We start from the raw sequence: 10163 nt of genomic DNA, 5'->3' as shown, positions 1-10163 counted from the left end.
GCCAAGGACAGACAGAGCCTGGCCCCTCACTGCTCGTTACATAAATACAGAGATGTAAATGAGACTTCGCAGGTTTATAGCAGCAATCATTGGATACACCAATTAACTAGACTATGGAAAAGGCATCCCTTAACTTAAAAGCCTTTTAATTTGAAGCATTTATTTTAAGTGTACATCTATTACAGTTAAGAAGAAGCAAAGATACACCAAAAACACAAATACCCAAGAACAAAAAAGTACAGGTGAGAAAGAAATAAGCTGGGGGAGAGAGGGCACAGGGTGAGGGGGACCTGATGGAGAGCAGAGGGGCAGCTGCCAGAGCAAGGAGCTCCCCAGCACCCTGGAGCTGGGCAGAGCCTGCCCAGGGCTCACCCTGAGCAGGGACTGAATGCCCCAGGAGTTCCTGCCAGCATAAGCTCAGCAGTTCTGACCACCCTGCAAGCAAAGCACTGCCTGCTAGTTGGAGCAGGACACACAAGTGGGAGATAAGCAAGGGGTGACTTCAGAGAGCAAGTCCTGTACGTGGGGCTGGAAGCCTCCTCCTCTCAGCCAGGTCCCAGCGCAGGGACCCCTCAGAAGGGGCTTCATGCTGCTGGCAAGGGATAGAGACAAAACACCACAGCTCAGGGACCTCCTCAGCCCCGGGCCCCAGAGAGAGCCAACATCAAATTGTCTCACCTAAGTTAAAAGATTTCTTTAAAAATTCAGCTGCATTTTTCAGAAAAGTTTCCTTTGAGCTGGAGCTGCAAGATGGAGATGTTTTGAATTCAATGCAGTGGTGCAGGATTTCAGACCGTATTTCACTCCTGGGAATCTGACGTTCTTAGAGCAACACAATGAACACTGGGGAGCTGGCAGGGTGTGCACAGGCCTGGCAACCATGAATTGTGACTGCTAGAACCTGCTTTCCCCCTTTCTCAGCATATCCTGCAAGGTTATTTTCAACTAGGAGTGTTTATTCCCAGCATTTAACACGTTCTGGTTAAAACAGATCCAGGAAAAACTGACGTCTCCACTCAATATTGCACTTAAGATTTATGTGTGTGTTGATATTAAGGACTGAAAGCAGAGACTGACATAAGCAGGTGAGCATCAAGAGCAATGGTCCTGAAAAGCATTTTAAAACCAGATTAGTTACCCAAGAAGGGACAAGCCCCAAGTTTAAAAAAAATTAGTACATTTTAATGCTAGTGCTCCATGAAAAAGCCAACGCCTGTTGCAATTCCACCACTGAAATGTCTCTGTGCTCCTCAGCATTGTGAAATGCCTTCAGGTGGGGAGGATCTGCAGGAAAGAGAGCAGGAGCAGAGGATCTCTCCTAACACAGACAGCGGCTGAACAGATTTAGTACCAAATGATCCAAAAGTAGATGATGAAGAGGTGACTGGAGCAGGGGGCTCTCAGGAATTAAAAGCACGCACACACATACACACATACGCTCGCACTCTGACCAACCCTAAGCCCCTGATTCCAAACCCCAACAGAAGAGTTGCACCTGGAGGGAGCCCTCTGCATGTGGCTGGTGCACCCAGGTCCCAAGCAGACCGGCTCCTTGGAGCTCACATTTGGAGGGCAATTGCTGTGCTTTTCGACTTACTAATTCTGATAGCCATGGGAAAGAATCATAACTCAATTGGCACACACAGACTATCCTCATCTGTCAGCTCAAAACTCTCTGACCATCCGCATTTGATTGGGAAAGAGAAAAAAGTGGGAAAAGAAAAAAATAAAATAAAATAAAAGGGGGTCATTTTTTGCAGGTGATTCTTTTTATCCCAGAACAACCGGAAAATACATCCCTGAATGTGAACCCAGAGAGCTTTCAAAGTCTCATCCATCAGAGGTCAGAGATAGGGACGGGGTTTGGACAAGGCGGTGACGCTCCGCGGTTCCGAGCCGCACACACACACACAGCACAGCGTATCCCTGAAAATCCACGGGCTGCGAGGTACCCTCCGAGCGCTGTCCATCAGAAGCCAGAGCGAAGAATTACTCCTCAGAAAAGTCTCTGTCAATGTCCATATATGCCTCGTCGATGTAGCTAACTATGGCACAGGGGGATGTCCGGTCTGGACTGAGCAGTATAGATACAGTCTCTTTCCAGTAGGTAAAACTAATACATGAGCTCTGCGGGAAGAGATGGAGAGCAGTTAGTGTGGTCAGCAAGCATAACGTGCAGCAGGAGAGACATCACAACAAAGGCATTCAGCAGAGAAAACTGAAAATTGCTTCCTATCCAGCCCAGCTTCATAGAATCTTGGAAGGGACCTTCGAAAGCCATCTGGTCCAAGTCCCCTGCAATGAACAGGGACAGCCACAGTTCCATCAGTGCTCAGAGCCCCATCCAGCCTGACCTTGGGTGTCTCCAGTAATGGGGCACCACCATCTCTGGGCAACCTGTGCCAGTGTCTCACTACCCCATTCTAAAGAACTTCTTCCTTCAGTCTAAACCTCCCCTCTTGTAGTTTGAAGCCATTTCCTCTTGTCCCCTCACAACAGACCCTGATCAAGAGTCTGTCCCTTTCTTTCTTACAGCCCCTTTAGATACTGAAAAGTCACTCCCAGGTCTCCCCAGAGCCCTCTCCTCTCCAGGCTCCACAGCTCCAGCTCTCTCAGCCTGTCCTCATAGGGGAGACATTCCATCCCTTGGGACACCCATAATGCTGCTGAGAGCAGCACAGAGGTGGGCAGGCAGGGCTGCCCAGAAGCAGGCCACACTCACAAACCCCAACTCCTGTCTTCTGCTGCCCGAATCAGGTCACTGTGGTGCTGCAGATGATGCCAGAGTTGGCAGAGGGGCTCCTGTTCCTGGGCAAGACACAGAGACAAGGCACCCTCCCTGCTTACATCCATCTTGTAAAGCCAAAAAGCATCTCCTGCAACAACCAGATACTAGCAGCCTCACTCTATGCTATGTATTGTCTGCTATTACCCACTAGACAACTGTATCCGATTCCATGCACCAAACAGTAGCCCAAGACACAGCATGTACTGTAGCATGCAAGCACAGCACCCTGAAACACAGCGTGGCAGATAACTTTGCTCTCAGCAGCATCTCCTGTCAGCAGCCCAAGAGACCACGGAAGCATCAATGCAAACCATGGCACGAGCTGCAGCACAATGCCTGGCCACTGCAGGGCCCAGGGCACATGGCCAGCCCCACTTTTGCCAGGTCTTTGTTACTGCTGTAATTGATTCTGGCTATTGTCATAGGTCCACATACATTTTCTAAGCAGGTGCTGTCTTTATCCTTGTTGAGGTAATGCTGTTGCCAGAATCGCAGAAGACTGTGGAAGTTGTTCAGGATGAAGCCTGGATATTTCTCTGTGTATTCCATCTGTTGCAAAGTGCGCAGATAAAATGGTAGCTTTTCTTTCCTTCGGGCCAGCATTAGGATAACTAAACTCGTGTTCAAACAACTGACATTTTCCTAGAAATAAAAACAACACAAAAATTGGTATCTTGGTTGTATACGTGGTCCTCACAAGGCATGCTCATGGAAAGCACATGGAGGAAGTGCTCCCATTTGCATTAGGAAAGAAGGGACGTGGATCTCCTCAAGCAAAGCCAGGTTCCTCCCTGCTCCCAGCCCAGCATCTCAACATGCAGTACCAGCGAGATAACAAGAAAGTTACTGCCAGCTCTTTACCTGTGTAAGTGTCTGTACATGAATAATATTAATGAGACGGAAAAGAAAGGACATTCTCATGGACATCTGGGACATGTATGTTAACAGGCGGCACTCTGACAGGACTTCTGCAACTGCAGCAAGAAGAAAAAGACACTCATCAGGTGCTTGAAGTTCAGACACGTTCATCACACACCACAGCAGTAAGAGCTAGTGGTTAGGCTGTAGGAACAAACGTGCATGGCAACGTTTCTGTCTGATACTAAAATCTGTGGAAGTCTAGGCTTAAAATAACCATCATCACAACCAAGCACATTTCTTGTTCTTTACCTTTAGCATCGGATTGATTCTCAAATCGGTCCAGGGACAGCGTGATGCAGCGAACCAGCATGTTTGAGTCAACCAATGAACTGTTGATCTGGTTTAAAAATATCTGGAACTAAAGAGAAATAATTCAGCATTCCATTAGAAAAAAAAACCAAACAGAAGTTGTTCTACTTGGGCACACATAGATGAGGTCTCACAGAACAGCATTTCATGCCTTTCTCAGAATGTGTACGGCCTGCAGGTGTAACAAACTAATTACCTCATTAGTACAGAGGAACTGCGAGCCTAAGCAGGAAGAGCTATAGAGCTGGGCAACAGTACGCTCATCCAGATTCTCAACACAGAATGAATACAGTTCTTGAAGGTTATCAGAGAAACCACCTTGAGTTCTGAGCACCAACGCCTGAAGCATGCACACCACCAACACAGACATGCACAGATGTGGACAACTTCCCTTCCAAAGGGAGAGTGAGGCCTAGGCTAGGTTTGAATGCCAAAACACACCTGGTTATTTTCTTCTCACACAAACACATACACTCGCTATTTGTGTTAACTGTAACAAGAATAAAAGGTACACTCCTGGCCTTGTAAATACATCTCTGCTTCTATTCTCCAAGATCTGCCAGACCTGACAGCAACCAGAGGAAAACTGAAGCCACATAAGCAAGAGTAGGAGGCAACTCAAAACCTACACGAGAGTTGTGCATAAAAGCACAAGATCACTTTGCAAAAAGAGAGCTGCCCGTTCTTGATCTACGTGTACAACTCAGTTTTCTAGGTAATCACATAAGGTGCAACTTCTTAAAATGCCTGCAAACTCAAATAATATCAAAGAAAACATTAATATTTGATAGTGCAAAAAGGCATATGGGCGTTTTAAGTCATCTCCATTAAGGATGCATTTACTTTTTTAAACAAGCTCCAATGAAACATTTTTGGAGCCCAATGAATGCCTGAATGCCTGTAACTAGGAGGTTAACCCAAATGGCAGTGACTTCACACTAACTGTTCTATCACCTCTGAGCCCTGAACTCAGCCCTGCCGGTCACATACCCAGGCAACACTTTCTCAACAGCTCATCACTTGCTGACTCAGAGCAACTGGGAATGCTCCTGAAAACACAACTGTATGCAGCAACATGCGTGCTCATGAAGAGATTTTGGCAGCTCAATCTGTGTTTATAGTGCATTGAGCTCAACGGTTGGATCAAAAGCAGCAAATGAATCTGAGTTTCCAAGTGCTACGTTTGATTATAAGAGGGTGTAAGCTGACCTGCTGGTGACAGCTTTTACAAATATTTACCTTCTCATCTGTGTTGATGTACTTGTTGAACCTCTTGAATGCATCAATATTGAATTTCATCAGTTCTCCCAGAAGGTCAAAGTAACTCTGAAGCACATCCCGTGATTTGCACTCACTATCAACAATGCAGTAGAGAATATGCTGGCATGGGAGGAAAAGATGTTATTGTCACAGTTGAGCCCAAATTCAGCACAAACTTTGATTCAGTCACTGATTTCAAACACTTTCCTGCAGATTCAGTTCTTAAATTTGAACTAAAGACAAAAATTCAGAGGGGTCTCCTATTAAATGAAATTTCCAGTGATGCAATCTATAGAGTTGGCCACCCCATGCCTGGTTGCCACGAGCAGAACTCACAAACACTTTCCAAAACTTGTTCTGTTGTTACAGAGCAGAGTATTTAATGCTGCATTTTTACCCCATTTGAATTCTTTACAGATAAATCCTTCTCAGTTGCTACAGAGCTATGTTACACAGGCAGCTTGTTGAGCAATTCATTACCTCTAGGAGTCCTCTCTTCAGCAGGAACATCTGGTCTGCATAGGAGGTGGTGCCTCGCAAAAAACTTTCAACTGCTCTTGCTTGCCAAAACCTGAGAAATGAAAGAAAAGAAGTTTTAATTTTGGAATAAGGATAGGAATTCCATCACAGCTACAATTTAAACCAAATTTCCTAACCAGTTTCATTCCAATCTGAAGCTGGAGAGATATCTGTTGATCCTGCAGAAAACCACTGCCTGTACTGGGCATGAGGTCCAATGCAACCTTTGGCACTCTCCCTCACCTGCACTGCCACTGTTAGCCAAGCACAACAAAGCCACATTATCTTCACAGCTTATGGTTTTTGAGCATTTTCAACTGCATTTTCACGTGAGCTGCATGAAAACAGAACAACCTTCCATTCAACTCAAAACAGCATGCTGCAATGTAAAGCCAATCCTACCTGAAGGAGGATTCAGCTGGTTCCTTCTTCATGACCTGAAGCAGTCTGGTCAACAAACCTCTCTTCCCATCACAGACAAGACTCCTAAAGCATGGGAAGAAATGACAGTATGACTGGGAGGGCAAACACTGCCTTGTACAACCTTGTACAACACTGAAGTGCTTCAAAAGATAAAACCCACAGTATTCAATATGCATCATGAAAATTCATTAACAGTTCTACCACTGGCAGAGTTCTCTATGGCTTTGGTAAACTTTTGCAATACTTGTAAAATGACTTACAGATAAATCCTAGAAGAAAAAAATACTCCTTTTCTCTCAACATTTTAATGGTAGGATGGGTCAAAAGTTGGACAAGGTGATCTGAGAGGTCTCTTCTAACCATAATTATTCTAAGACTCTACATGAGGTAGCCTTCTGCATGTACTAATAAAACTATAGAGACTGAAATGACTGCAGTACTACTTGTATTAAATAGAATCATAGAATCACAAGGTTGGAAAGGACCTACAAGATCACCTAGTCCAACTGTCCTCCCATCACCATTGCTACCACAAGCCACTAAACTATATCTCATAGCTCCTCATCCAGACGCCTCTCAAACATTGCCAGGTACGGTGACTCCACCACCTCCCTGGGCAGGCCATCCTCAGTGGAGTATTTACCTACAGGAACTTTGTGCAGAAGTAATGCCTTAATCTCCTGCATCAAGAAAGGCAACACAGAAATAAAATAGGAAGGATGGAAAAGAAACTAAGTTTATGCCAGAAAACAAGCAACGTTGCACATCTGGTTACACAAACCATTTTAAAGAGGCAGAGCAGGATGCTTCTCACCATGCTCTTCTACTCAAGAGATCCTCAGCAGGTCCATTCAGCTGATGCATTCATGCATTAACCTGGTCATTCTTACCAGCACCTCTGCAGGACAATCAAGAGTCTGTTGACCAAACCCTTATGGGAAGTGGTTTACCAGGCATTCTAGTACTCTGCCAACCAACCTTGTGAGGTTTCTATATAAGAGCTATGTATTAAAGAGCTCATTAAACCAAACCAGCAAATCTAACAAATATTCAACTACTGCACTAGAGATTTTGTAAGCAGTTTAACATATTAATCTAATCTAGCTTACTCTAGTTTTCAGCCACTCTTAAAATACAGACTTTAGGCAGACACCTTCAGGATTGCTCATGCAGCCCACAAATTGACAATGTGTGCACAAACTGCTCCTGAATCTGAAAAATAAGATTTATCAGTAGCAGCAACTGATGTATTTGAGGGATCCCAGCTTAATTCCCAGCTGTGTCTGAAACGCTAGTAGTGAGAAAAGACTAACATGCAGCCAAGCTGAGCACTTCATAAGTCTGGGCTGTGAAACCAAAATCCTCATTTCAAGTTGCATCTCTTTTTAAAGAGAGCACAGGCACACTAAGTTTGTTAATGACCATAAACACCACACAAAGCTAGACAGGTCCTACTGAAAAATGTGACTGAAATCAAAGCAAGTATGGTGGATCTCAAACAAAACAGGTGACATCAAATTCCCAGTGTAAGCGTTTGCATAATGCTAGAAACTGCTGTCCTTGATCCCTCGGTCCCTACTCACCTGTCTGTGTTGACAACTGCATCAACTTCAGGGATGTTGGCTTTATGGGAGATTGCACTCAGCTCATTAAGTTCTTGGCTGTTTAAAAGGAGATATTTGTTCCTAAAACAAGACAATTGGGGAGTAGGGGAGAAAAATGTGATGAATCCATCCAAGTGTCAAGCAAACATGTAATTCTATGGGAAATAAATGCCACAGGCCTCTGAAGGCAGCAGAACAAGACAATTAGCTTTCACCTCTCCATCTCTCACATCCTTTCACCCTACTACCCTCCACCATAGCACACTCCCACACTAGGCCCACCAGCTGCTGCTTTGTAAGCGGTCTGACACAACTTACAGCACCAAGCAGCTTTGAGATGCCTATTCTGTGCTGATCTGTTCATCATCATATGGTTAGTTTTACAAATATTTGCTTCCAGATGGCTTCTGAAAATTTCAGCAACAGTTTGATGAATTTCTGCAGACATAAATAGCAAACTTTTTCACAGCTTCCAACAGTTTTTCTCCACCGAATAATGACTATGCTGCTTATCAGTAATTAGCCTCACCTGGAAAGCAGCAACTACAGAAGAGTACTCAGGTCTTCCTAGTATTTTATTACTTTGAAGAAACTGTTTACTCTGAAAATATTTGAAGACTTCATCAAATACAGAAAACAGGAACGGACATTAGAAGGAGGAATTTGCATGAATGCTTTACCAAACAGTGTTTTTTTCTTAAAGAAAACCAAAGAGTTTAATCTGTGGAACAGTTGAGCAGAACAAGTCTGACATACAAATCTGAGTACAGAAATGGGCTCCGGGGGCCCCCATTGCCAACTCCCCCAATTCCAGCATGTTCTGTACTTCAAATTCATCAGTATCAGATAGCAAAATGGTACTTCCAAGAAACACAGAGGAGTATGTGATGCAGCAGTGGGTGTGGGGGTGTGCAAAGAGAACCTATTAATCAAAACACGGCAATTATAAAGAAAATAAGTTATTAGACCAGAAAGGTGACTGGGATGCCTTCTTGCTTCAAACGCTATCTTCCAGATTAGTGCCCAATGAGACTGCCATGTGAAGCTTCTTTTGATCTGCATCAACAGGTTTCTGTAATGAAAATACAGCCTCTCTCTCCGTGCACAAACAGTTCTGCAAGTTTAGTTTATTCGCCATTTTACTGCAGTCAGTATCAGGATATAAATACTTCCTCCCATTGTGTCCTCAGCTAACTCCACTAAACTGTGATTTCACAGAGTTCAGGCAACTGCTTGTTTAAAAACCTTGACCAGATTCCACACATACCATCTGCTCAAATACTACAGATGAAAGCAGTTTTCTGCCTAAACAAGTCTGAGATCTTTGTAGTAGCTACTTAAGTAACAACCTCATCCAGACAGATTTTACTGGAAAGCCTACAGTGATTCCTCAGCAAACAATGCCTTAATGGAGGATTTGTTCCTCTTATGTTTAAAATAAGTTCAGCAGATCCCTGGTTCTTACAGCTAATATTGCCAAATCAAAAGGGCTGCCACTTCCAGCATGCCTAAATAGCAAGCTGAGTGGTACCAGATAAAACCTACAAACAAAATACCATTGCTGGCTGTAAGAAAGACCAGCGAGGCAACAAGTGCAGACGTGTATATTTACAGCAATATGCCTCAAATGCAGAAGTTTGTATCGAACATGAAACCATCTTGCAGGGGTGAATCAGAGCAAAAGTACACTGACAGTATGCAAGATGCGATTTTTCAAGTCAAACTAGACCAACAATTATCTCTGTCTAAGAGGAGGACTATCTCTTGGGTAAGCCTATATTAATAATCTGTACCATCCCATAACTACTCCAGCAGAACCAAGCTTCATAAGCATGCCTTCTGAAATGAAGCAAACAGAAGCCTTTTTCCTATTTCCAGTCTAGCTTCCTGATGACTAGTTTACAATTAATTTCCCCTAACGTTTTCTGATCAAGTTTAACCAGGCCTTCTCCATTGCTGGTATTTAGATGGCAGTGACATCTTCCCAGCATTTTGACAGTGAACATCCTGTCTTTCACCCTGATATTTTAACAGACTTATGTTCACCCACAGGGAACGCATCTGATGTGAGCATGCTGCCTCACTACTCACTCTCAGGAAAGAGATAGGAACAGCACCACGAACGCTGCAACCTTATTTCTGCAGAAGTGGTTGCTCATCACATCAATGCTTCAGTTCATTTCAATATTAAGCAAAATGGGCTAGTTTTAATCATCAATAGACACACTAAAACTTGCCCACTGGAGAACACAGCCCTCGCCTTTTTGTGTCAGGAGCTAAACGTGAACATCTGAATAGATGTTTAAGGACAGCACAACATTCCATCTACACAGAGCCTG

At 44.0% G+C, this 10163-nt stretch overlaps 1 protein-coding gene across 2 annotated transcripts in view; it reads right to left on the bottom strand.

Moving 5' to 3' along the window:
• Positions 1 to 129: 129 nt before the first annotated feature.
• The window catches only part of TRPC4AP (transient receptor potential cation channel subfamily C member 4 associated protein), a 32694-nt gene continuing 22660 nt past the window's right edge, over positions 130 to 10163 (bottom strand). For both annotated transcript variants that reach the window (NM_001039317.2, XM_040650741.2), the window contains exons 12-19: positions 7804 to 7905; positions 6200 to 6283; positions 5759 to 5849; positions 5258 to 5398; positions 3959 to 4067; positions 3650 to 3762; positions 3224 to 3430; positions 130 to 2127 (exon numbers count right to left, since the gene is read on the bottom strand). In NM_001039317.2, the coding sequence (NP_001034406.1) occupies positions 1990 to 2127; positions 3224 to 3430; positions 3650 to 3762; positions 3959 to 4067; positions 5258 to 5398; positions 5759 to 5849; positions 6200 to 6283; positions 7804 to 7905 (985 nt within the window). In that variant the 3' untranslated portion in view covers positions 130 to 1989. The remainder of the gene's footprint in view (positions 2128 to 3223; positions 3431 to 3649; positions 3763 to 3958; positions 4068 to 5257; positions 5399 to 5758; positions 5850 to 6199; positions 6284 to 7803; positions 7906 to 10163) is intronic.

This window comes from Gallus gallus, chromosome 20, assembly GCF_016699485.2.
Source record: "Gallus gallus isolate bGalGal1 chromosome 20, bGalGal1.mat.broiler.GRCg7b, whole genome shotgun sequence".
In the NCBI taxonomy this organism is placed as follows: domain Eukaryota; kingdom Metazoa; phylum Chordata; class Aves; order Galliformes; family Phasianidae; genus Gallus; species Gallus gallus.
The sequence above is the reverse complement of the archived record's forward strand: the minus strand, read 5'-3'. Positions and strand labels throughout refer to the sequence as shown.